The 26,886-nt window shown below is 38.9% G+C and overlaps 1 protein-coding gene across 1 annotated transcript in view; it reads left to right on the forward strand.

Moving 5' to 3' along the window:
• Positions 1 to 26,886, forward strand: part of PHIP (PHIP subunit of CUL4-Ring ligase complex) — a 106,677-nt gene that overhangs the window by 15,614 nt on the left and 64,177 nt on the right. The window contains exons 7-14 of the mRNA XM_084261968.1: positions 4,431 to 4,591; positions 13,487 to 13,708; positions 14,310 to 14,410; positions 21,334 to 21,404; positions 22,205 to 22,305; positions 22,420 to 22,460; positions 23,620 to 23,718; positions 26,332 to 26,485. Coding sequence (XP_084118094.1) covers positions 4,431 to 4,591; positions 13,487 to 13,708; positions 14,310 to 14,410; positions 21,334 to 21,404; positions 22,205 to 22,305; positions 22,420 to 22,460; positions 23,620 to 23,718; positions 26,332 to 26,485 — 950 coding nt within the window. The remainder of the gene's footprint in view (positions 1 to 4,430; positions 4,592 to 13,486; positions 13,709 to 14,309; positions 14,411 to 21,333; positions 21,405 to 22,204; positions 22,306 to 22,419; positions 22,461 to 23,619; positions 23,719 to 26,331; positions 26,486 to 26,886) is intronic.

Genomic DNA, 26,886 nt, shown 5'->3' on the forward strand with positions numbered 1-26,886 from the left:
ATTAAATTAGGTTTATCACTGATAAGTGGATAATGCAGATTACTATCCCCCATCTTTTGGACGTATTTGACATTCCAGGATAAGCCCACGTAAATATGGTGATGGAAGTGGTCACTTTGATGAAGCTAAACTAAGAAAGGTGGGGGTGGATATTGTTAGAGATAACACTGCCGTATCTTAAAGACACTCAAATTTATCTTCTTTTGCAGATTTCTGCCTGTCTCTGAGTTGCTTGTTCTGTCTTGCCAGGGAGTGAGTTAGAGGCATTCTAAAACTTTGATGGCAACTTTATTGGTGACTGTTGGCTGCATATTAACTGTGAGAAGATCCTTACTCTTTGATAAGTTCCCCTGAAAACTCTCACCACTTAACCTTCATGTTCAATTTTTAAATTGTTCTGAGGGAAACCAAACAAATAAGGTGATCTTGAGTCTTTGAGGTGATGTGGGCTTCAGATTAAGGTTGTTGGCAGCTGTGAATTTTAACAGTAGAAGTGAGATCTTTAAAAATTTCCATTTTATGAAGTTGTTTTAGGAGCACAGCTCTCCTTGCAGTTGTTGTGGTTTAGCCCCAGCCAACAGCAGAGTACCACGCAGATGCTCACTCACTCACTTCCCTCCCCAAATCCCCACACTCCCCTACCCCCAACCCCAGTGGGACGGGGAGGACAGTTGGGACTAAAAAGGAAAGCTAATGGGTTGGGGTAAGGACAGCTTACTAGGACAGCAAAGGAAGAGGAAAGTAACAGCAACTGTACTTTAAAAAAGACATAGAGAACAGAGGCTATGGACACAAACTAAATTAGAGGAACTTCTATTTAAACGTAAGAAAACACTTTTTGGGAATAATCAGAGCTCTGACACAGGTTCCTCAATCTCCATCCTTGGAGATACTCAAAGCCTGGCTGAACACAACCATGGGCATCCTGCTCAAGCTGTGACCGTGCCTGAGCAGAGCAGCTGGACTAGGTCATCTCTAGAGGTTCCTTTCATCTCAACCATTCTGTGGCTCTTTGATACCAGAAAATTTCACACCTTGAGGCTAGTGACCTTTTGCAAAGATGAGCCCAGTTACCTAAAAACTAGAAGCCAATTTTATTTTGAACCAATTAATAAACAACTGATAGCAGCTTGAATAATAAAATTTGTGGCAGGGTGTTTTTTACATGATCAAAACATCAGCAAAATACATGGCTTTCTCAGGCCACCGATGAACTGATCAGTTGGCTTCATTACTGAAGAATCCTGATTTTGAAACCAAATGTCATTTAGAAGTGGTCTACTGTCATCCTGTGTTGCACAACCACCAGTTAGTAACATCTGCTTTTTTGGTTTGTTTTAAGTTTTATTTATTTATTTTTGAAACAGGTTCTTACGTGTAAGTAGTAATCTTCATTTTCTTAGCTGGCCAGGCATTGGACCGGCATTCTTCTGTGAAGTATCCACTTCACAGTGCTCTTCCAGCAAAGGGCAGGTGTTGTTTTCTTCCTGTTGGTGACTTGCTGTAAGTCCCAACCAGTGCTCTCTAACCCTTCCTGGGGTAGCTTCATCTTTCTTCCCTCCCTGGTTATGTATGGTTTGTGGCTCCCTCTGTAGCTGTGTAACTGTGTGTACCTTATCACTCTTCCTGTGATTAACACCTTGGTTCGTACTGACTCATTTCTGTGAGGCCAAGCAAAATTTAACCAAGGCAGAAGATTGCTAATATGGCTAAAACAAGAGAGATAACAGACTTGGTGTCACATGGTTTCTAAAATAACTTTTTTTGAAATGATTTTAAGATCAAGCTAAACTAGATTAGGGACCACATAAGGCCTGATAGGTTTTGATGCTAGATATGGATAATAGTCACTGTAAAACAAGATCTGTAATTATTCCAAAGGCATTATTATTATTAATAGTTGGTAGCCTTTCTCAGTTTGGCTTCCACTAGAAAATTATTGTTTCCCCCTCTAGAGGGGGAAAAAATAAATGCTGGTGTTCTAGCAAAGTGTACAGGTGACACACTAGAGTCAGCAGTGTTTGGAATAAAGGGTGGGAATAGGTCACTTACAGAATGGATCATGTGCCAAAGTGAGAGTAAATGTAAGTGTGGTTAGATGGAAGGCTGTATTGAAGACCACAGTGGATGGGAGGACTTCATTTACAACAACAGAAACACAGTTTGAGAAGGCTATGGACAGTGTTCAAACGTGCAGGAGATTGATTCTTCCTCCAGCCCCCCAGTTGCATGATTTTGGCAAAAAATTTTCTTCCCGCAGAATATAAGTTCATAACACTGGAGGGTTTTCTGCATGTCAAACAACTTTTAAATTCACTTCATTTTTTACCCGTTTGGGTTTTCTTTTTTTAATGTTTTAAATTTTGTTCAAGACCAAAAAGTGAGATAGATCCCAATTTTCTTGTTTCAAGTTATCACAGTGTTGCCTCTTATTTCCTGCAGTAGGTTGATGGTTACTGAACAACGGTCACTTCACCTATTGAGTTTCCCAGGGATATATAAACTACTGGCTTAGGTTCTGTTAAACTTAATCTTCTTCAGTGATTTTAAAAACAAAACAAAAACCAAACCTGAAATTTCACAGGTACTTCTTAAAGTTTTTCGTAAAACTTTAAGATGTGTATTAAAAATTACATACTTATGAAGTCACTGGTAGTTTTATCCTACAGAGTCTGCAGTTTTACAGACAGAACATGTTTGCAAATGAAACTTTTAGTTAAGCTTTTTTTTTCCTTTTTTATGAGCTATGGTTTCATTGGAAGGTGTTCTTAGGAGCTGATTTCCAGCAGCCATTTCCATCTTACATTAAGAGCGAACAAAAGGTAACTTCTGAGTAGGTCGAGATTATTGTGCAAGCTCACTCTATTGTTGTGACAGAGACCTTCCTTATTCTGTTTATGTTTGTGGTGTTGGTTGGATTTTCTGTTTTTGTTTGGGGCTTGGTTTTCTTTGGTGTGTGGTTTTGTTGTTGTTGTTGTTGTTTGGATTGGGTTTTTTGTAACTGTAGGAAGATTTGTCAGAAACCAAAACTAGATTTGTCTTGTGACTGAACTAATCTTGGTTTCCTGCTGTTCTGAAGTAGACTGTTGGCAAGGAAAAGCTTTGTCATAAAGTAAACGCAAATGCATCTTTTTCTTGTATAAGGAGATGGTGAAGAAGATGTAGTAGAGTCTTAAAGCAGTAGTGGTGTATTGACTAGAAATGCCTTGCTCCACAGCTAATGATCCTGCTCCTTCACAAAGCATCCTGAAAACTTCCTTGAATCCTTGGGCTATGTAGGCAGTTAACTAAGATGTTTCAGGGCTGTTCTTCTGGCATGAGGCCAGCGGGCTTGGCACTTGTCCATACCACTAAGTGCTTTTGCTTGTTATAGACTAGCTACAATCCAGTTTGCATATTTAATGTAGTTTGACCTATGCTGACTCGTGAACTACTGTCTGGTTGGCCTGGGCCAAAACCAAGCAGTGCGAGAGGTTTGTGGCTGTTTGGCAGTCCATGACCAGACCTCTGTCCTGGTCCTGATCAGTTCTCTAGTACAGGTCACATATAAAGAGTGACTAAGCAGAGTAGCAGTGAAAGTATCAGCTACCTCTCTTGGCACTGATAGGTCTTGGTTTTCATCAGTGTATAGTGCTGTGGATGTGGTTGGGCATTGATGTTTTTACTTCTCATGTATTCAGAAGCTGGAGATCTGAATATATTACCTACATTATCACAGTGTATTGCCATTCTTTGGTCTAATGATGGCATGGGGAGCCATTTGATTAATATCTGTGTATCTATGCATATGAGCATTATACTATGTTGCTTTATCATTGGATGAGTAGCACTTTTAAATTCGTAACATTGAGATTTATCTCCTTTGCTAAAGTTTTTGATGGAAGATTTCAGGTTTGTTAAAACAGAGTAGATTCTCACTCCTTGGTCGCCTTCACTTTTATACTTGAAAATAATCCCAAACTCTTTGAATGAAGTTCTGTTAGTCAAGATCAGAATTTTCTGTAAGGTTTTGGTAAATTTATATAAACATTTTGTTTGGGGGCTCTTTGGTTTGCTTAGCTGTGATGAGTAGCAATATTCTTAAAAAGAAAAAAAAAAAAGGTGGTCTTGCATAGGCTGCCTGAGTCCTCCTAAATTTCTCACACAAGGTATAAAGTGAAATGTGTATGTTTGAGCACTTAAAGATGGAAGTTTTGTTATGTCTTTATGCTCAGCCTTGTGGTTTGGTGCTTTTTTTGCACACCTGCACCACAGGCTACTTCTGTATGCATTTTTCCCCAACTGTGGTAAAATGAGAGAATAACTAGAGTAAGCTATTCATATGCCAAGTGGTCCAGTATCAAAAGAATTCTTTATCATCCTGGTGAAGTGTTTTAGTTTATGAACCCAATATAAATGCTGTCTCTTCTTTTTCTTTCCCCATTTGGTAGTGGATACCCTGTTTTCAAGAAAACTAAATGGAAAATACAGACTTGAGCGCCTTGTTCCAACTGCAGTCTATCAACACATGAAGATGCACAAACGAATTTTAGGACACTTATCTTCTGTATACTGTGTCACTTTTGATCGGACTGGCAGGCGAATATTTACTGTAAGTACAAAAATCTTTATTTTTGTAGATTGGTTTTTTTAGAAGTACAGATAGCAAGTCACCTGCTTGTTTCTATAAGCTAAATGTACGGATGTTGTGTGTCAAGAGCAGATATGTGCTTTACTCTCGTACAAGCTTTTAATAATGTGCATGTTGAAATAGTTGTGGCATGTATTTCTTAAGGCTAGATGTCACAGTGATCTGTGTACTTCAGTCAGAAAGCAGGTTATTTTCAGTGGAAAGGAATTACTCTATGTAGATTCTTTCCTCTGGCCCTATTTTCCCTAGCAAAAAAATTATAAGCAAGAGAATGGACTAACCACCATAGAATTTCAAGTCTGAGTGGAGAATCATTATGTAATTAAAGATTATTTTTATTCTTTTATAACATCTTTTGAATTCAAAGCATGATTATTAAGTATAACAGTTTGGGAATATACTTTAGGTTTGGTACACGATGGTGAAGGAAACTGGAAAGCTGAAAATTCACATAGTGTGTTGTAAAAAATGTTACTTCACAAGGAATTGTCTTTATGAGATCCCAGGATGATTATTTTTGTAGCTGTGTTCTTAGTATTTTTAATTACTTTGAGTGTTTTTGTTGTTGGTAAAAAATAAATATTTGTTAGATGTCTGAAATCAGTACTGAAATTGGAAGTTTCCCAAGGAAGGGAAATTGTGCAAACAGATAGGTGTCACGTCTTGGTAAGTTTTAGTAGGCCGAAAGATCTCATGAACACACACCCCATGCCAGTCTAGGATGCTTTAGCTGCATTTATTACCTTTCTCACAAACACTGGATGTAACTGATAGGTTTGTGGATGCAGGAGCTCATCATGTCCTTTCTAACCTCATGGCAGAAAACTCAAACAGTGCAGGTGGGAGTACAGTTCAGTTCTCCTACTTCATGTATTGCAGTCCTAACTTCTAAGATTCTCTCAAGGCAGTTGTAAATATAATTCACCTTTTCACCCACGTATGTTTTGCTTCGTTGTGTGGAGGGATGTGTGGCTGCACGGATGGGACACCTGTAGTATTTTTTGAACAGATTTGTTTATTTGTTTGCTTGTTACTTAAGGCATAGCAGAGACTTTTTTCATATTTATTTAGCTTTCATCAGCAAGCTAAGTCCCTCAGCGGTCAGAGGCATTAAATTCTTATGTCCTGTAGTTTATGCATGATTAACTTATTAGGAAAAGGGCACTCTGATGTGTTTTTATTTTACATCTGACATGGTAGAATGGATTAGAGCTTTAGGAGATTGGTATACTTGGTACACTATGTTCATCTTGTTCACCTCTAAAAACTTCTGCTTGTGCTTCCTAGATGAATTGCATAAAACTCCTTAAGGTCTTCTGATTCTTCATTTTCCTAAAACTTGCCATGTTCCTAAAAATCTTTCCTCTTCTAGACATATACTAAACTTTCCCTTGGGTGCCTCTGCAATGATCCTTCTTTGTTGCACGTTCCCTTCTGTTTTGCACGCTGATGTAGAAGTGATTGAGAGGGAGTTCCCTTGGCTGTATGAGCAATTTGTTTCCAAAAGAAAAGTAGAACCTGAAATAAAACGGAGGGAGCAATATTGCTTCTGCAGCCCAAGAGCTTTGCTGGCAGTTCTTTGCTGACAGATACGCCTGTGTCCTCGTATGACTGCTTGAAAAAGCTCCCAGTTGAGATTATGATTACTTCAATGTAGTGTTGAATAAAGTGCCTGTAGAAATTAATTGTGTTGGTAAATTTTCATACTGAAGGGCCTGGGACAAAATTTCTTACCCTTGTGTTCTCAGGTAAATCCAGTATTTTCTGTGGGGGTGTGAAAGTGATTCCCATCAGTGGGATTGTATTCTGCAGTCCATTAAAATCCAAGTTGGTGTATCTGGCATGATGCAGCCAGTAAATAAACAGTCATGAACTATCTTCTTGTAATTGCATCTGTATAATGAAATGGTGCCAATTCTTTTCAATCTAGACCACTACACTTTCTAAAGTCTCTAGTGCAGTAAGTAGAAATAGTAATTTATAATAACAAGTGAGCCAAACTTCATTCCAGGCATGTCTGCTGCCAGCATGGAAATTTGCATGCATCAACAGGGAGTCGCCCTAGCTGTACATTGTTAGTCTACAACCTCCAACATTCAGTGTGACACTAGCTAGATAAGAGGTTGGTTTAGATTTATAATTGGTTCTAGAAGATTCATTGTAACAGTTTCCTTTTTCCTCGTCCTGACCTCTGAAGGATTGCAAGCCTCTAAAATCACATTATGTTTTGCTTCAAATTAAAAGGAAAAGAAAGTGATCTCAGCACACTTTTGAGTCATACTCTTCTGGGAGATGTTATCTTTGCTAGGAAGAAGATGCTCTTAGTTTGCCTAAAGGCAGAGAAAGCAGGACGTTATGCAGTATTCCTGCTAGCTAGTAGGTTGTGACTGTTTCTATTTATATTCTTTTATGGATTTTACAAGAGATTTCTGAAGATTCACCTCTTATTTTGTTTTGGGTTTTTTCTTCTGAATACACAAAAATATTCTTAATATAGAATTGTGTTGTCGTGGTAACTTAGTAAAATTTGAAAATAAATTGCATTTACGGCACCTTTACTTGCAATACCACAGCTAAAAGACACATCAGCCATCGGTGAAGAAAACCACAGTCTCTATTTCTGAGACTCTGTGTTCTAGATCTCTTGGAAAGTGTGACTTGCAGAACTCAGCAGGGTAAAGAAACAAGTGTTATCTTCTCTGGTTCCTGCACTACCTAATTTTCTGACTGTAAAGAAGGATGACCATCTTTTTTTCCCCCACCTTGATTTTCCTTTCTCCTCTGAGATCACTCTTTCTAGGGAATAATAAACAGCATTGTGTGAATAGGCTGTGTAAGATTTCCAACCCTGTATTAATTTGTATGTTCTTTGAAGTTTCACTTCAGCCCGCTGGTTGACTTTCCTACCATTACACAGACCTGTTCTACCCCATACCTTGGCAGTGCTGTCATCAGCTCTCCCTTGGTGCTGAACTTGTTCTAGGCTTTATTTTTGACAAATGCTTTTTAATAGGCATAGAATTTGTAGCAGTTGTAGCTGTAACCGTGGAAACATGAGCTGTGGTGTAAGCCAATGCCCTTGCTAGTGGAACTGCAACAGTATTTTGAGTTCTGAATTGTCCCATTCAGTTCAGGTAGAATCCACTGAGTTTATTTGAACTCTAACGGTGCTCTTATCTTGCCAAGATGATACAGAATTTACCATTTACCTTAGCAATCATTTTTCTTTTTCCTCTGTTTTTTTTTCCTCCTTCCCCCCCCCTTTTTTTTTTTTTGATGAGACTTGCTAACACTCATTTCATTTTTCTCTCTAGTGAAGATACACAACACATGTTTCCATAGCTAACCTATAGCCAGATGGTAGAGACCAGGCTGGTTTTATGCTGATCATGTTCCCTTGGTTGGCTGTTATTACATAGACTTCTGAGAACTCTCCAGGTTGCATTAGGTCCCAGAACTAGCTTTCCTTTTCTTGTTTTTTACATCATTAAGTTGTGCTATGTAGGTTGCTCTCCGTCAGCTGCATTCTGCACACAGCATTTTAGGGGTCTCATAATGCAGGGTTTGGTTTATCAGTTGATAATATTTTTCATACTTTGTTTTGAACAATCTGTTCATCCAGGAAAATGACTACAGGCTGTAAGCTTACTGTGAATTCAGTAGCTTATTCATAATATGGATCTGTACAATGTGAGAATTGCAGAAATATGTTTTATGTAATATGTATAGTTCTGTAGACAGAGGTTTTTTGTTTTTTTAATTTGCGCAGCTCCAGGAAAAACAGGGCTGGTGTTTTGAGATTTCTGGAGTATGATGCAATTAATATTAATGGCTTGGTTCTGTTCTTGTGCATGCACTGCTTTGAGAAAGAGATTAATCCACATGTGAGCAATTTCTGCCCCCTGGAGTGTTTTGGAAGTTTTGTGTTCCTTATTTCCTTATTCTCTGTTCAGGTCTCTCTTAAGCAGCGAGACTATTATTTGTCACACGTGCACACATGTCTTGTCTCTTCTGCTTCTTGGGGATTTTTTGGTGGTGACTGCACTTTCGAGAAGAATATGAAGCTTCTTCATGAAGCTCACATCATGATGACAGCAGAACAGAATGAACTGATATTTGGATAATCATTCAGATACTGTTATTCAGATAATCATTGCATCATGCAGGTGTAGACTTTGAATCTTTTGAAGTGTTAGAGACAGGTGTGCAAATTTGAATCTGGAAACACAGGAAGAGTTATCAGAATTTACTGAGTAGTGTGGGAAAGAAGAAACCCACAATACCAGTGCTTTTAGAGTGCTTGTATGTTTGTTTAAAGGAAGCAAGGGGATTAAAACAATCTGCTTAGAGACTTACAAGCAGAGTTTAGAGGAAAAAAAGGAGCCCTTTTTCACGGGAGAGGAAGCTTTTTGTTACGTATATTGAGGAATGTGAAAAGGAGCATAAGAGGTGAATATAGGCCAGAAGCATCTTTCTTAATAGGGTGGCCAATCTGTTGAGTGTGTTACAATAGGAGTGATGCAGGAGGAGATGACAAACCAGAAGTTGTAGACTTAGTGTGTAAGCAAAGCATGTGGGGTGATGTAGGCAGAAGAAACCCTGAAATCAACAGAAAGGGTTGAAGGGGACCCACCCGGAGTGTATGCATACAGATCAGGAAATGCATTATGGGGAAAGCTTTCATGCTTTGAGAAATTGGTCTGACTAGGTGCTCATCTGAAGTGCCTATATGCTAATGCATGCACTATGGAGAAGAGCAAAGGGAGTTGGAGCAAGGCTTCTGGTAGGGCAGACCACAATGACAAGGTGTGGGAGTTGCCCTTTATGTGTGAAAGCATCAAGAATGCATGGAGTTCTCTCTGGGGACGGCTGAGAGCTCATGGGTTGAAGGTTAAAGGGCAGGCCAAAGCGGGTGATATTGGTGTGGGTGTCTGCTACAGGCTGCCTGATCAGAGAAAGGTAGATGAGGCCTTCTTGAGGCAACTGGAAGAAGCCTCACCTGGTCCTCATGGTGGACTTGAACCACCCTGGTGTCTGCTAGAGGAAGAACACAGCATCATGCAGGCAATCCAGGCAATTTCTGCAGTAGTGCACTGATGACAGGTTCCTGGCACAGGTCACTGGGGAGCTGACAACAAAAGATGCTCTGCTGGGTCTGATAGTTAAGAACAGTGAAGAACTGTTTGTTAATATGAAAGTTAGGGGCAGTCTTGTCTGCAGTGACCATCAAGTGATGGAGTTCAGAATCATGTGAGGGGGGAATAAAGCAAAAAGCAGGATCATGACCCTTGACTTCATAAGAGAAGACTGACCAGTCTGAGGACAAAAAGCTTTTTCTCCTATGAAGAATCCTGTGGGATATGGTGAGGACAAGAGAGGAGGGGACCAGGAGAACTGGTTGGTTTTTAGGGATAGTCTCTTTCAGACTGAAGAATGGTCCACCCTGATGTGCAGGACAGCAAGCAAAGGTGACAGTAGGCCTGCATGGATAAGCAAGGAGCTCAAACACAAAACTCAGACACAAAAAGGAAGTGTGCCAAGAGGTGGGAGCAGGGACAGGTGACTTCAGAGAAATACAGAGCCACTCTCAGAAAGTTCAGTGATGAGTTTAGGAAAGCTGAAGACAGCCTGGAGTTGAATCTGGCAAGGGATGTGAAGAGCAACAAAAGTGGTTTCTTTAAGTATATCAGTAACGAAGAGGGAAGACCATGGAAAATACAGTTCTACTGATGAATGGGGCAGGAGAATTGGTGATGGAACCGGGAAAAAGGCAAAACGCTTGACTGTCACCTTTGCCTTTAGTGGCAAGACTTGTCTTAAGGAGTACCAAGTCTTTGAGACAAGACTGAAAGTGTGGAGCAAGTAGGACTTCTCTTTGGTTGAGGAGGAATGGCTAGGAAATGTTTAAGTGAACTGGCCATATACAAGCCTGTAAGACCTGATGGGAGACCCTGGCAGATGCTGAGGGCACTGGCCAATGTCCTTGTGAAGCTATTTGTGGTTGCCTTTGAAAGGCCATGGTGATCAGGAGAGGTTTCTGAGGACTGGAAAAGAGTGTATGTCACTCCTCTCTTCAGGAAGGGCAAACAGGTTGTTCCAGGGCACTGCAGACCATTCATCTTTATCTGTATCACCTGAGAGCAAGTTCTCCTTAAATCCGTTTCCAAACATAAGAGCAGTAAGAAGGTGATCAGCATAGATCTGTGAAGGGGAAATGATGATGATCCAAACTGATGACCTTATATGATGAAGTGACTAAGCTGATTAAAGAACAGGAATGGATGGTTGTTTTTCCTGAGGCTTTCAGCGTGGTCTCCCACAGCATGCTTACTGACAGGCTGATCAAGTACAGGCTAAATAAGTGGGCAGCATGATTGAAAATAGCCTGAACTGCCAAATTCAAAGGGTTGTGTGTAGCGACCCAAAGTCCAGCTGAATGCCAGTCCCTAAGGGTGTACCACCACAGTTGCTACAAGGCTAGTACTTTTGAATATTTTCTTTAAGGACCTGAGTGATGGGACAAGGACAGGATCAGTAAATACGTAGAAGAGAACAAAAGAGGAATAGTTGATACATCATCCTGGGAAACTTGCACTGACCCTATTTGAGCAGGACAGCTGGACTAGACAATCTCCAATGCCTCTGTCCCCGCCCCCATCCGTCCCCCCACCAGTGATTCTGTGATTCTGTCCATCCATTTGTTCAACTTTTCAGACCGTGGCTGTTTTCCCTGGGCTGGCACTGTGGCAGTGTAGCAGTCAGATAAGGCAAGTGTGGACCACAGAATCTCATCATGGGAAGTTCTGTGCATAAGTAGAAACAGTACAGGCTTGTACCATTGTTCTTCTTACCCAAGAGGCAAAAAATGTAATTATCAAGTGTCCCTTACCTCCTTTGTCAAATAGATGTGTCCCTGTAACAGTCCCTCTTATGAGAAAGTTTTTAAAAGTAGAAACTGGCTGTTAATTGTGCAATGTGTGGGGCCTACAGAGAGCTTCTAGCTGCTTCTTGCAGGAGCCATCTCTGCAGCCCCCCTTCTCTACCAGTACCTAGCTACGCAAAACTGTGACAAGTAACTAACCAAGACCACAGAAAGGAACGGTCCTTGGTTGAGTGGTGAGATTAAATGTTCAGAGTGCTGATCTTCTGTGATACAGATTGCTCAACCTCAGTATCCTTTAAAGACCAAAGAGAAATCTCAAATCTCCAGTCATTGAAAGTGAGTATGCAGTAACACAGAATTTGTTTGACAGCCTTAATTGGAGGCTCAGAAGTTTATGCCAAAAATAACTAGGGCAGAGGTTTGGGAGACGTTCTATGCCCATATCTTTGCATTTATGGTTGCATCAAAGAGGGTAACTGCTTGTGAGTCAGAAACAGCTTCTTGTTCACTGTACAAAACGTAGGCCTGAGGCAATTGTCCAGTTTGCAGGGTATTGCTACAAATGAGAATGGGTGTATAATTGTTAGGAAACTGCAGGTGTGGTGTTCCCAGACAGTAATTTTGGATCTGAACTAATGTAATGGCTAAAATTTTGCTACCTTTTCAAGTAGAGAATGTTTTGGTGTTTTTAAATAGTAACATGAAGTTACTATTAAAGTTAGGTGAACGTAAACTAAAGACTGTGCTAAACAAGCAAAATATATGCCATTTACCTGTTTACAAAAGCTGTAATGTTGAAAATGCTATCAAGTAGCCTCAATATCTTTTGAGACTTCTGGTTGTTAGGCACTTACATGCACTGAATGCTTACCAGTCTTTTAACAATCTGCCCTTTGGTCCCTGTACTTAGGATTATTTTTTTCTTTTACATTTTTTTAATAAAAGGTGGATGATAGCATTGCTCTACCTTCTGGCTTCTTTAAAGAATAAATGCTAGATAAACTTGTGCAGGGGCACTGTAAATAGATGGAAGAGGAAAAAGTCAGGTGAATTGTTTTTATAATAACGGTGTCATATTGTAACTTGCTGTGGTGCTTATGTGCCCAGTGCTCCAGGAGTTAAAAGCCAACACCCAGCTTTGTATTCCTCCTGAAGCAAACCAAATGAATGAAATGTATATAGCAAATCTTCTCTGTCAATGTCTGTGTGCAATGTTCAAATGTCATTTGTTGAGCAAGATGCAGTGATAATTGAGACTTCCAGGGAGGCACAGGAATGCAATGAAAAAATGAAGGGCTGAGTTACAAAAATTTTTTGGTAGGGCTATGAAGTTGTTGTATACAGGCAAGCAGCTGTTATAAATACCTTGTAAGACCAGTGAAATGTCAGTTAAGTGTGAACAGGTAGATGAAGCCTCTGAAGTTTGTTGAGAGAGTGGTCATTTCAGTGTGTGTAGGTGTGAATATCAGAGCAAGCTTATGGTACTTCATAATGGAATAGCTGTTCAAACAGGCTCTGTACCTCACTGTTACTGTGGTAAGTATGCTACTAATTGTGCTAGGGCATGAAGGTGAACTACAAAGATAAGGAACATAAGTGGTATTAATGCTAAATGATGAACACCTGCACCAATTCAGAATTCATTTTCATGTTTAGTGTAAATTTTTATTTTAGTTTATTGAAACAACTTTTTGTTCTGGAGTTTTGGAAGAAGTCTCTTACTGAAAAGAATAAACCTATCTTGCTGTAGGATTTGTGATCTGTATTATAAATGCATCATGCTTTGTATATACTGTTGGGAATTACTGTAATCCCATGTTGTGTTTTGAATGCAGCCTGGAAAACTGTTAAAGGGCAGGGGGGATATTTATCTATGTATGTTGCTACTTCTGTGCTTCAGTTCATTGTGTTAGTTAACTGCAACATGAAAACAGCTAATGGTATGGCTGAAGTGATTTCTACTTTACTTTTAGGGATCAGATGATTGCCTTGTAAAAATCTGGGCAACAGATGATGGAAGGTTGTTGGCTACCCTGAGAGGGCATGCAGCTGAAATATCTGATATGGCAGTGAACTATGAAAACACCATGATAGCTGCTGGAAGCTGTGATAAAATGATCAGAGTTTGGTGCCTTCGAACTTGTGCACCCTTAGCAGTTCTACAGGGCCACAGTGCATCTATAACATCATTGCAGGTAGGTTTTTGCTTTGCAAACTCACCTGAGCAATAAAATGCATCCTTAGACTGAAAAAGGAGCCACCTGGGAATGTTCTGTGTAGTAAAGATGCATACCTGGCAACTAAGCCGTGAAGTGAGAAGGAATTTTCTTGGTACACATTGTGAAATAAAGTGTTTATTGTCAAAATGCCTGACCCTTGAAGAATGCCAGCCGTAATCCTTGTTGAAATATATTGCATGATGCATGTGAGCAGTTCTGTATTGAAGTATCGTTCCTCTGCAGGCTGTGATTCCGAGTGCGGGTGCATTGAGTAGGAATTGCAGTTACTGCTCAGTACTTGGGTTTGTTTCTGTTGCATGCTGTTGCACAACTGGGGTTGTGGGGAGGGAGAACCCAGCGTCTTTTGGTGAGTGCCACAGAAGGGTTGCTCTGAAGGAAGAGAGTGACTGCGAGTAGCATTGTGTTTGTTGTTTTGGTGTTCATTGCAATTTATTTTCCTGTTTTGTTGTGTTGTTTGGGGTTTTTTTGAGAAGTCAATGACTTGAGGAACTTCTTAGCACATCTGGAACAGATTAACAGAAGACCTTTTCTTTTTTGTTCCCCCTTTTCCCTCCAGTTCTCTCCACTGTGCAGTGGCTCAAAGCGATACTTATCTTCAACCGGGGCAGATGGAACAATATGCTTTTGGCTGTGGGATGCTGGCACCCTTAAAATAAAGTTAGTTGCTTTTTTTTTTTTAACCTAATCAAGAATGATGTACAAATGTTGGAAAAAAAATTACTAAATCTGACTAAAGTTTGACTAAACCAAAACTTGTTACTGGCTGTTTCACTGTGATTGTTGGGTATGATGCATTTCTTTTTCTTTTAAGGACTAAGTTGATAATAACGCATTTTGTGGAGTGAAGCAAGTAACTGTATACCCAATTTTGCTGTATCTCTGTTGATTAAAACAGAGTTAAAAAATAGTTAAAACAAAAAATAGCTAAAATAGTTAAAACAAAAAAACCAGTAACGTGGGTGAGGTTGTTTGGGTGTGCTTGCTATATGTCAAAGATGGCGCTCTTTTCTTCTGTTATCTTTTAATCTCAAATGAAATGAAAATTATGTTGATAAAATGATTATACTTGAAAACACCCTCCCCTTTGTAATTTTTTTTTAGGAGGTCAGAATGTCCTAGTATAAATTAGGATGGTGTATTTCTTTGTCTGTTACTTCTGTACCTGTGCTACCTTTTAAAAGTTTCTCTTTGACTTCTGCCATGTTATAGTACAATTCTTGGACAGCTGGGTATTGGTGGCTGAAATTGAGCCTGATGTTTATGCCTTGAAGATGCTAAAACTTTTGTCAAGACCCTCAAATAGAGATAATTCCTTTTAAAATTAACTTCTTCAGTGGCTTTCAAATGCTCTTTGTTTCTTCCTTTCAATTATCACATAAAATGTATAGCTTAAAATTGGAAATAGTTGTTTTAGTAATCAGTAGTGGTTTAGCTTTGGGGGTGAGGTATGTTCTTATGGATGTGTTCTCCTGGTAGGTAGGTAGGTTCCATTTTCTTGTAGTTTTTGTAATTGCTGTTAGAATTTATTTTGCAGTGTTCCAGGGTTATGCAGGGCTTGTAGGTATGTTTGCCTAGTTGTTTGAACCATAACTATTTTGATGTTCTCTGGGTGTTTTGGCTCTTTTGGTACTGTAGATGAACCTGCTTCTCTAACTGTTAATCCTCTGCTGCCTGGTGCATGCTGTAATCGAAGTAAGACTCTCCATACAGAGGAGAGGAGGAGATGGCTTACATGCTTATTTTTAACATGTGAAGGAGAGCAGTTGCCAACATATTATTTGTCTTAAGGTCTCTTAAAGCTTGAGCTCTTGTTGACAAGGTGAAATGTTAATCTGACTGATATGTAAACCTTTTGAGCCCACGTGTTTCCCTTACAATTTTTCCTTAAGTAAATTTTGAGTCTGTGGAATTGAATTTTGAAACAAATTTTGACATTAGATTATAATGGAATTAATGAGACTTCAGTGGGTTATACTATATGAACTTGGAGATGAATGTTTAGAAATTATGAATGGATGAATCATGGAGTTGGATGTGATTTGTCTTGAAGTAAAAGTTATGGAGTGAGAAAGCTGGTGTCAGTTATGGTAGACGATTCTCAATTGATTCCTTTCCATGGTAATATATGAGTATAGAATAAAAAATTTCAGTGAGATGCACTCCTCAAATATGAAAAGAATAGAAGATTTTTGAGCAGTGCTTTCATGTGTAAGGACTCGCAGTAGATGTGATCAGACGGTGGCATTGAGAAAGCAGATTAGTTGGCTGTCTCATGCGGTGCAGAGCAAGGAAGTGGTCTGGTAACCCAAGTCATGCCAGTGATTCATGTTGCTTGACGACAGAGTGCAGAGTCAATTTTGAGACTGGAATTTGTGCCATCCTTACCTTCTGTTCTGGAAGTATTTTATAAGTTGTGTTTGAGAAGACAGGGTAACCCTTTCAGGTGTGTTTCTTCAGTTGGGGAAATGATGAATGCCAGAAGACAAGACACATACAGTCATGAGTGTCTTGAGGAGCGCTTGCTGGCCCTTACTGTACTAGAGGGTATTAAGTGAAAGTAGACAATTGTAAATTGGAAGGAGATGGCTCCTTACAAAATTTTCAGTCAAGTTATGAAACTCCTTGCTTCAGGGTTTTATGCATTATATTAAGATATTAAAAGGCATCACTGTGCTTTTTCTGCTCTTATAGCTCCTTTTTTGGCTGCTTTGGAGGCAGGTTACTTAGAGCTGTTATGTATTGGAAGTAATTGATGCTTTTTGTTCCAAGCTAAAACTTGATAAAAATATGGTGAAGTATAAAAAGAAACAGATACGTCTTTTGAGACTGGAACTTAATTTAGCTCTTCCTGAATCAAACAGTTCAGAGGAATGTTATTTACAGCTTTGCACATAAAGCAAAACTTCCTCTAAACTTTTCTAACTGTGGTTGTCATGCTTATTGCAATAAACCAAAATAAATGATACTAGGAAGCTGACTCGGTGTCATTTTCCACAAGGAGACCGCATTGTTTGGACAGTGCATCTCAGTAATGGGTGTACATTGTCATAACAGTTCTTGATGAGGTGATTGTACTTCCTTATACCTTTGGATCTGGATCTGCTTCCAGAACTGCAGAAACATGGCAGGTTCCCTTCCCATCCATTCAGTAATGAGCTGGGTGAAAACAAGTGCCAGCAATGCAAAAGCATCAAAAGAAGAGAGATTCTGGTTAATTTTTTCACAAGGCCCTTTGTGAGGTTTGTGTTTTAAAAAAAACCATGATAAGTAGGCTACCTGGAGGAGAGAATAACTGGTGGGGTGGGACGTTTGTCCTTCCTAGTATCGTACTAGTAAGAAATACAGGCTTGCTTCAGTTCAGGATCTCTAAAAAGGAGGCAGAGAAAAGAAGATCTCTTCCCCCAGTTATTCAGGCTCTGAGCATGCTGCCTTCTATCTCTGTTCCAGTATCATTCCCATCCCAGACAGGAGAAATGGGAGCTTTCAAGACAGACCGAAAAATCTGAAGAGTGCAGGTGAAGGGTGTTGTCACGTGCTTAAGTCAGGACTTGCTTTTTATGCTCCTCCTGAGCTTGACTGCAGCCTGTCCTTCAAGAATACAGTTGTTATCAGTGATGAAAGCATGTTGCTAAGCTGTCTAAAACTTTAAAGTTGAATTGGTGGTGAAGTATTGAAATTTTAGCTGCTTAAAAGGGAAAAAAAATATATATACACATGCACACATTTCTCCCCCCCCACCCCCTGCTTTTTATACTCAGCACTACTTGAATCATCTGGCAGTGAGTTAAGAGTATGAGCTGTTGGGCAGCCTCATGATGATCATGAGGTTGAGTGTAATTTCAAGATGATTGGCAGTGCCAGCAGTACTTTGCTGAACGTTTTCATGAAATAAGGGAAAGACAGTATTTGGATACACTACTGTGTTCAGTGTGCTCTCGAATTAAAAATCAGTTCTCTTATTAACTATACTGAAAACTGTTTCAGTGAAACCCAGCTTGGATGGTTAAGTCTACTGGATCAATTCCCTGTCTTTAGCTGAAAATTTGACTTTGTGCCTCCTGAGAATAACTCTGAAGGGAATCCTTCCATAACAGCTTCTTCAGGAGATGAGAAAACTCAGAATTGTTCTTTATTTCCCACTTACTTCATAAGATCAAAATATTACGGAGCAATTGTGTATCTTAACAGATCCTGAAAACCTGGAAAACTCATTAACTTAAACTGTAGGGTTTGCCACTGAAATGGACTTTGACATCCTTGAAGCTGTCTAATGTCTAGTGAGTGCCCTATCCCAGTTCTGTTTTCTGGGTTTTTTTGTTTGTTTTTATCTGCAAATGTTTGTTTTGTTTCATTAGATCACAAAAATCCTTGTATTCAGCTTTGCTGGTACCTCTGCTGCAGTATTAATAATGTCTCTGAAATTAGAGGCTTCCCATGTTGGTCTCCCAATTTTTTTATAACCTCATTTAATTGAGGTATGTTCAGTATCCAGGTCACACATATGGCACAGACAGGAGACGCTTGATGACAAGAGCTCTGTTCTTATCATAAAAGGGCACAGTATAGTAGACTTGATGCCATGGGATGAAACAGCTGACAATAAAATTCTCATGTTATTTGAAGGAGACTGACCAGCCTTGTTCACGTGCTTCTGGGACTAGTGTGGATGAACGTTCTTCAGTATTACAGAGCCTCCCATGTGCTCTTTTTCTTTCAGTGAAGAGATTTCTGACCAGGAAGTTAACCATGTATGCCTAAAAGCAGTAATATTCCAGGGAGACTACTTTGGTCTCCAGATGGAGGCATGGTGAAGTTGATGGCTGCTGCAGGTAAGGAAGTCAAGGAATGTGGCCTAAACAAGATGGGAAAACAATTAAAAAATTAGGCAGCTGAGACTTTGCCCATATTGATCCAGTGGACTTAAATCTCCTGTTCGTATTTTGGAGGGTGATAGTAAACACAAGAGTTGGATCCTGCATCAGTTGACTGTAAGAAGAGAGAAAATTGGCCTCCTGTCAGAAATTGAAGAATAATGTACCTCAGATTTAAAGGAGAATTAGTGGAATTGGTCTCAGAATCACAGAATGTTAGGGGTTGGAAGGGACCTGAAAGATTATCTAGTCCAACCCCCACCGCCTACAGCAGGATCAGCTACGTTATTGTATCAAAATTAAATTAATTACACTGCAAATACTTGTGTATGTATCGTCCAGTGATTCCTGCACCACCACATGTGCGCTCCCGCCTCCCTCCTCCCCACCCCACCCCCCCAAGAAAAATGCTGAGTTTTCTTTTTTAATCCTGTTTGGATCACAAGTTGCCAGGGTTGGTTTGTTACTGTCAGACCATATGAACCAGGGCAGGAGAACTGTCTAACAGGGTGGGGTAGAGGAGCTTACTGCGCTACTTTTCTTCTCTATTTCCAACCCCCACCCCCCATAATTTTAGAAAGGGAAAAAAAACTTAGGAAAAACACATGCTGATGATTTTGACATTCCAGTTTTGGACAAGATGTTGATTTCTCAATTGTCATCAGTGTGGTGTGAGGCTTCTCATCCGCTGTCTTAAACAGAAGGCACCTGGTGTTAAAGGGGCTGATCATACATCAGAACTCAGATGTGCTGAACCATGTTTGTTAACCTCTTCAAATTAAGTCTTTGTTTAGAAGCTATCTCACATAGCTGTTATCTGGGAAGAAGCTTTGCTTGAACCACTGTGTGTCCAGAGTGGGGTTAGTCTGTAGGGTTTGGGTTATGTAACCATTCCTGCTGCTTTTTGAAGTTAACCTTGAGATTTTGATATGGGTGAGCATGTCCCTTAGTTGAGGTACATAAGCCCAGATGTTTCTTTGGTGCTTTCAGGGCAGATTATTAAATTTGGACTACAGCCCCTCTCATTTCTGGGCTTGAGTTGAACTTAATGCAAGTCTCTTCTAGGAGGCAAATGGTTTGTCAGGGCTTTTCTGGACTTGTCTATGAAATGTTTGTGAAGGTATTTTAGTGCCTTCCAGTTGCGTAATAGTTGGATTGAGAATGTTTGTAAAAACAATTAGTTTGTTTATAGAAGTTATGTTTTTGTCCCCTTCCCCAAAATATTGTCCAGCTCATTTTGCAAAGAACATGGTCTGCTCTATTCTAAAAGAATGGTGTAATCTCTTGTCTCCTAATGCCTAAAATAACACACACTGAGAGGCAGAAGTTGGAGAATTTAACTTGGTTGTCCAAGCTAGACCGTAAGCACATACTTGCTCCGTTTTGCAGCTTTCCTAGCTGCAAAGGCAGAGTTCACAAACCACAGTGGAAGAAAACAGCAGTCTATTTATCTGTTTACACTTGCTTCAAATTATGTAAACTGCATATTGAACCATTTGATAGTTCTTTTTATGTCAGTATCTCAGTTAAGGAGAGTTTCAACTGTTTTGTAGAATAGCATTTTGTCTTGTTTAGTGTATGCCCTTGTGAAGTTTCTTTGTCATGAATCTGTCTTAAAATCCCTAGAGGAATCAGCACAGAACAGCCTGTACCGAGTGGGCACTTTGGAGAAAGATTTCTTAACTGGTATTCCGGGTGTTTGTTACTTTGTTTTATGCAAGGGCACCACTAAGGTTTATGCTTATTCCTTTCTTTGAGATGGCAGTAGTTGATTAATGGAGGAAGGTCTCTTAGGTGTCTGACTTCAGCTGAAATGAATTCTATGGACTATTGTACTTTTAAAGAGAAAATTTTGGGTGTTATGAATATGCATTCTTGTATATTAAAAGAAATCTTTAGTGATGACACTTGTGGGTGTAATGCTGCTGTTCTCTAGTAAGTTTATTCTTTGAGCAAAGATTGCAGATGGCATACTATGCAAGACCACCTACTGATTTGAGGTTGCTGCAGTGCATGAGCAGAATTGAAGTAATGATTAAAGAACCAGATCAGATTTGTTTTGGTTTTATACACTCTTAAAGTGCCAGATCCATTGAAGCTTTAATTTTGCTTGCACATCAGGTTCTGAATGTGTCAAAGAAAGCACAGGCCGTGAAGTAAAATTCCTTACGAACTTCTAGCCATTGTCTCGACATTCTTTGGGCACTATTTGAAACTGGCCCACAAAGAACATGTGTCCTCTGAAGAAATTTGTATATTCTAGTGCTGTGAAAAACACTTTTGTATTCTTTGCTATGAAGAGCCCAAAGCTCTGTTTCTCTCTCCTAAAAGCAGACGTGTGCTGCAGGAGAAAACCAGAGTTCCAGTACACCAAGTGGTTTAAAACTGAACATCGTGGGCAACTGGCTCTAGTGCCTTCTATTCTGCTTTGCCAGTGACTTAAGGAGAGTGTTTTGTGTAGCAATATTAGAGGGGAATGGAATTTAGCTTATGATACAACTCTCCTTGATACATGGATTACTTAGTCCATCTGGATGTCTTAGCTTCCTAAAGATCAGATCATGAAGCATAGTCACACAAAATTGTTTATAGATGGGCAGCCATCTGTTCCTTCATATTTAATTTTGTCCTTCTGTGCTTATTTCTAAGATACTGGCTTATTTTTTAAAGCCCTATTAGGAAATTATTTAACTGTTTCTTTATTTGTAGCCCAAGGCCAACAAAGTTTACAGAACGCCCTCGGCCCGGAGTCCAAATGATCTGTTCTTCTTTTAGTGCTGGTAAAAGACTTTTTTCTTTTTCTCCCCCACCCTCCCCTGTATCAATATAAGAGCCATTTGGAGAGTAAAATTAGCGTAGTTACTGAGAATCTTTCTAGTTAATAAGGGGGAATTGAGTTAAAGTAGCTATTAGCCCTCCCCTCTCCCCCAAATACTTAAAATAGAAATTCAGAATCAATGCATTAATGTTTGATGATATGGAAAATCTTCATAATAGTTAAATATAGAATGTTGAAAGTAAGTCTCTCTTATCACTATGCTTCTCTTAAAGCACAATGTATGCCTTTTTTCTCAGAGTGATTCTGAGAGTTGGCTTTATCTGAGATAGAATTTAGAGGGACTGGGACGGGAAGGTGTTGGTTGCCAGGTTCTCACGCCTGCATGTTATTGATTCCAGAGTTGGCAATTGAAGAATGCAGCACAAGTAATTGGATAAAATAGCAAAATGACAGAAACTTATTTTTAAGTACTGGAGCTCTTGTTCCGTTCAGTTCTTATTACGACTGAGGCTTCTAAAATCTTAGTTGCAAACAAATTACTGTAGTTAGCTAATCTTTCAGATATGTCTGTTTGCAGATGTGTATTTCTCTCACAGTAAATGTGAGGTAATTCAACTCCGGTTTCACTCTTTTTAGTTTCTAAACCTTGTTCTGTTCTTAAAGGTCAGATATGATATAGGCATAGCTGAAATGATACACAGCTATGAATTTAGGTATTTGATGTTACAGCCATTTGAAAATATTGTAATAACAACATTAGATTGCCCTTTTTTCTCAGACTTATCTGTTTGTTTTTCTCAGGTGGAATGTTTTTGGCCACTGGGAGTACAGATCACATCATTAGGGTTTATTTCTTTGGATCAGGTCAGCCAGAGAAGATATCAGAGTTGGAGTTTCATACTGTAAATACTTTTTAAAAATTACATATGTGTTTGATTAAAATAATAATTTGGATAATTTTTCATTATTTGGAATAATACTTGATTTTTTTTCTTTTTGTACTCTTTTTTATATAGGACAAAGTTGACAGCATTCAGTTTTCAAACAGTAGTAGCAGGTAAGCACACAGTTTATTTATACAGATACAGTTTTTGGACCTTGTGGACATCTGTAAATACCAGCTTCCAGAAGTAGTTATTAAAAAAAAAAAAAAAAAATCAACAATGCTTTCTATTTTGAGGTTCATCCAGTAAAATCATCTAGAACTGTTGAATTCTCCCTGGTTTGTTTTAGTAATACCCTTTCAGTTTTTCAGTTGTTTTCATTGTAATGAATGATTCAAGTATTTTGAACTTGCTGCAATTAAGGAGTATTTTTATACTCCTTGAAATTTCTTCTTAAGGAATGCATGTGTATGTATATTCACATATATCTAAAAATGCATGTATTTTATATTTAAATTACTTAAACCTTTTTTTCAGTTAAGTAACTGATGGATACAGGAAAATGCCAACTTGATCTAATGTATTTTAATGTTTCATTTTCAATTCTGGGTGTGTGATGTGAAGGATGCTAAAGGAAACAGTTTTTTATGAAGTTTATGACACTTCATTTAGGTGATGTTCTAATGTATGCTTTTACTATGACACAAATAGTTGTAAACTGAGCTTTATTATGCTCTGCCCACCCCTTTTCTTCCTTCTACTTTTGCACCCCAAATTGGGGGAAGGAAAAATGTGGGGGAGAAACTCAATCTGGGAAACACTTCTTCAGATAAGTATCATAATACATAACATACAGTGCTAGCTCATTAGGAGGAGGTTTTGTTTGTTTTAAATCATATTTCTACTTTTTTTCAGTACTCTCCTGGCCCTGTTTACCCCTTAAACTTCTTCCTTAGCTATACATGGGATGATAAGGGCTACTTACTTAGGGTGCTCATTGGGTTGTGGTGTCCCTGTGCCAGAGGAGCGTCATAATTCATTAAGGTGCTCCTAAAAGGCTAAAGTAAAGTTAATTTGGAAGGTGCTCAGGTTCAGGAAGCAGGTTCTCCTTTTCTGCAGACCTGCTTTTTTTCTTATTTTTTGGGTTTTTTTACACTGGTATGGGAAGTGTTTTTCTCCTCAAACCAGTTGTACAGCATTCTAACACTGGTTAGGATTTCCTGCTTAGAGCTTCCTGTTTTGAATTCTAAATTCTGGAACTTCAGTTTTCAAGTGTCTTTTCTATTCGGATCTGCCTTTGATCTCTGAGTAATTTTTTCCCCCTTTTGTTAGATTTGTGAGTGGAAGCCGTGATGGAACAGCACGAATCTGGCAATTTAAGCGAAGGGAATGGAAAAGCATTTTGTTAGATATGGCTACTCGCCCTGCAGGGTAAGTGATGTAAAGTGTCTGCTATCAGATAGATACTTGAAGGCCATTGATAGAATTTGCTGATTTTGCCTCCATCCTGCCCACCACCCCCCCCATAAAAAAACCCCATCAAAAAAACCAAGGGGGTGGGGGGCAGAGACCTTAAATTATTATTGCTTAGATACAGAATGTGCTTGTCTAACTCCTGAGCTCCTGTGAAAACACATATTTGACTACGTATTCAGTTGTAGAAACTAGCTTGTCCTGATAACTCCACTAGTATTTTTATTAAAAGAATAAAGATACAAAAAATGGTCAAATTTAAGTGTGTTTTTATGTAAACATTTATTTTTGGAGCAAGATAACCAGATCAGATCTGTTCGTGAGACTGCTTGCATTTTAGTAATACTTAACGTTAGGGTGGAATCTGCAGGCCCAGAAAAGCCATGTTGAGTTCTTCTATACCACGTGCCAGAGCAATAAATCTCTTGTAATAAATCTGTAACATGTTCTCTTGTAATAAATCTGTAACATGTTCTCATTTGTTAAAACAGTGGTAAAACAGTGCCCCTGTATTCAGCATTGGTGAGGCCACACCTCGAGTACTGTGTGCAGTCCTGGCCTCCCCACCATAAAAAGGACATTGAGGTCCTCAAGCGCGTCCAGAGAAGGGCAACCAGGCTGGGGAAGGGGCTGGAGGGCAAATCATATGAGGAACGGCTGAGGGAGCTGGGGATGTTTAGCTTGGAGAAGAGGAGGCTGAAGGGAGACCTTATCACCACCTACAACTACCTGAAGGGAGGTTGTAGAGAGGTGGGCGATGGTCTTTTCAGCCTGGTGACAGGTGATAGGACAAGGGGAAATGGCATGAAGCTGTGCCAGGGCAGGTTTAGATTGGATATTAGAAAAAAAATTTTTACTGAAAGAGTTGTAATGGCCTGGAACAGGCTGCCCAGGGATGTGGTTGAGTCACCTTCCCTGGATGTGTTCAAAAAAAGGGTTGATGAGGTACTTGGGGATATGGTTTAGCATAGGATGGGAATGGTTGGACTTGATGATCTTCAAAGGTCTTTTCCAACCTTGTGATTCTGTGATTCTATGAGAATTTACGAGACTTTGTAGATAGCAGAAACTTTTGTATGCTAGAGCAAGCAACAAAAGAGGCTTGGAGATGGAGAAGGATATTTAGTAGGCATTGTGGCCTGCACCTTTTTATTTTGGCATGGAGAAGGTATTTTCCAGCTAACATACATTAGAAAGATTTATAACGGATTTAAGGGGTAGACCCTTTTCTCCTTACTGATCGTACTGAGCAGAGTGAAGGATGATATTTAATAGAAAAAAATATTAAATGATTTCAAGAGTAATTCTGTGGAAAGATGCCTTAAAGACCAAGGGGACAGAGGGAAGAGATGGCTAAATAAGCTATAATTTTGTTATGTGTTTAGATCAGAGTATCTTGTCAGTTGTGCGAATGAATATTGAACTGTTGGACAAGAGTGTATAAAGCACAGGTACTTAGAGAACAGACTGAGCTAGTCTTGAAAATGCAAATTTTAAAAATTCTTCATTTTAACTGATCCTGGAAAAATCAGGAATGGTTTCTTCTTCATTGTGGTCACAAATGCTGAACTACTTTGAGAAACTGAACTGCTCATTTCAGTAAAGCACCTTTAGCTGAATTTTGGTTTGCCCTTTTGACTAGAGGGATAAGTGCAGTTCCAGATTTGATCTTTTCTGCATGAGCACAGTTTTATCAAAGAAAACGAAATTGCTTCATTGAAAGGAAACAGTGAATTCAGCTTCTAAAGCCTCCTGGGTTCTGCATTGAATCATAGAAAGAAATCTGGCTATAACTACTTTTTCTGTTACTGAGTTGTACAGTATATATTATTGTGTAATGTATTGTAGAGCTTGTATATTGAAGATTCTGTATTTTGTCTGCCTGCTTGGTGGTAACACGGTATTGTTGCATTTGGTTGATGTTTTCCCAGAAATTAATGTGCTAGAGAATTCAGTGGTGATTCATCTTTAAATCACACTGACAAAAATGCAATTTTGGAGTGTTCTGATTGATTATATTACAGATGTCTAGTGTGTGGTTTTCATAGGGATAAAAAGGAAATGCATACAAGCTTAAGCGCCATTATTACTGATAATAAAGTGATGTAATGATGGTGGTATAGTACCAAGTATAGCCTGCAAATTTAACTCATTCAAAGGTGTCAGAATACCTCTCTACATATTTATAACTGCATATTACAAATACTCTTCAGCACAAATCACTGTTCACTGGTTGACTAGTTTGGATTTTAACTCTTCAAATGTCACAATAAGTACTGTAGCCATCAAATTTAACTGGGTTAAATTAATTAATATTGGAGGTCATTTTCTGTAAAAAGAGATCAACATATTCTTTAAGGTATTAAGATGACACTATAGTGACTCTTATTATTTTGTGGGTTTATGTGCTACATAATGGAAAGCACCTCTTAATTTTTCAAGTTTCTTGAAAAATTAATGCTTCTGTTCTTAATAATAAAGCAAAATCCAGAAGTATTTTCCCTTTTTAGGGATGTAAAAATAGTTTGGCAAACTAGGATTGCCTTGAAACATTTTTCTCTTCTGTTTTAGACAAAGTTTACAAGGAGTTGAAGATAAAATCACAAAGCTGAAAGTGACCATGGTGGCGTGGGACCGCCATGACAACTCTGTTATTACTGCAGTAAATAACATGACTCTGAAAGTTTGGAATTCTTTCACTGGCCAACTCATTCATATTCTCATGGTAAGGTGTTTCATCTGGATGTATCAGTCCTGAATGTGAAAGTTAGGTATATGTCATCAAAATTCTTCCTTATGTGTTTGGTTTTTTTCCTGAATGAAAACTCCCTTAACAAATGTTTCCAGATAATTGAAATGTAATAGAGACATCTGTCAGCTGCCTATTAGAAATTAAAGCTTTAAAGTCTCAAATAACCATTATTGTTATAGATATCTGAAACTCATTTTGGAACTTTTTTTCCCATCTAAAGTACTATCTTGAAGGAGGGAAGGAAACAGTTGTTTACCTTTATTTAATGTGATACGTGTTTTGAAATTTGCCCTGTTTAAACAGAGATTCTTCTTCAATTAGTACAAAAACCCCACTGTATTCTGGCTTGAATAAATCAAACAACATTTTTACTA

Source organism: Gallinula chloropus (assembly GCF_964237585.1).
Source record: "Gallinula chloropus genome assembly, chromosome: 3".
NCBI lineage: Eukaryota > Metazoa > Chordata > Aves > Gruiformes > Rallidae > Gallinula > Gallinula chloropus.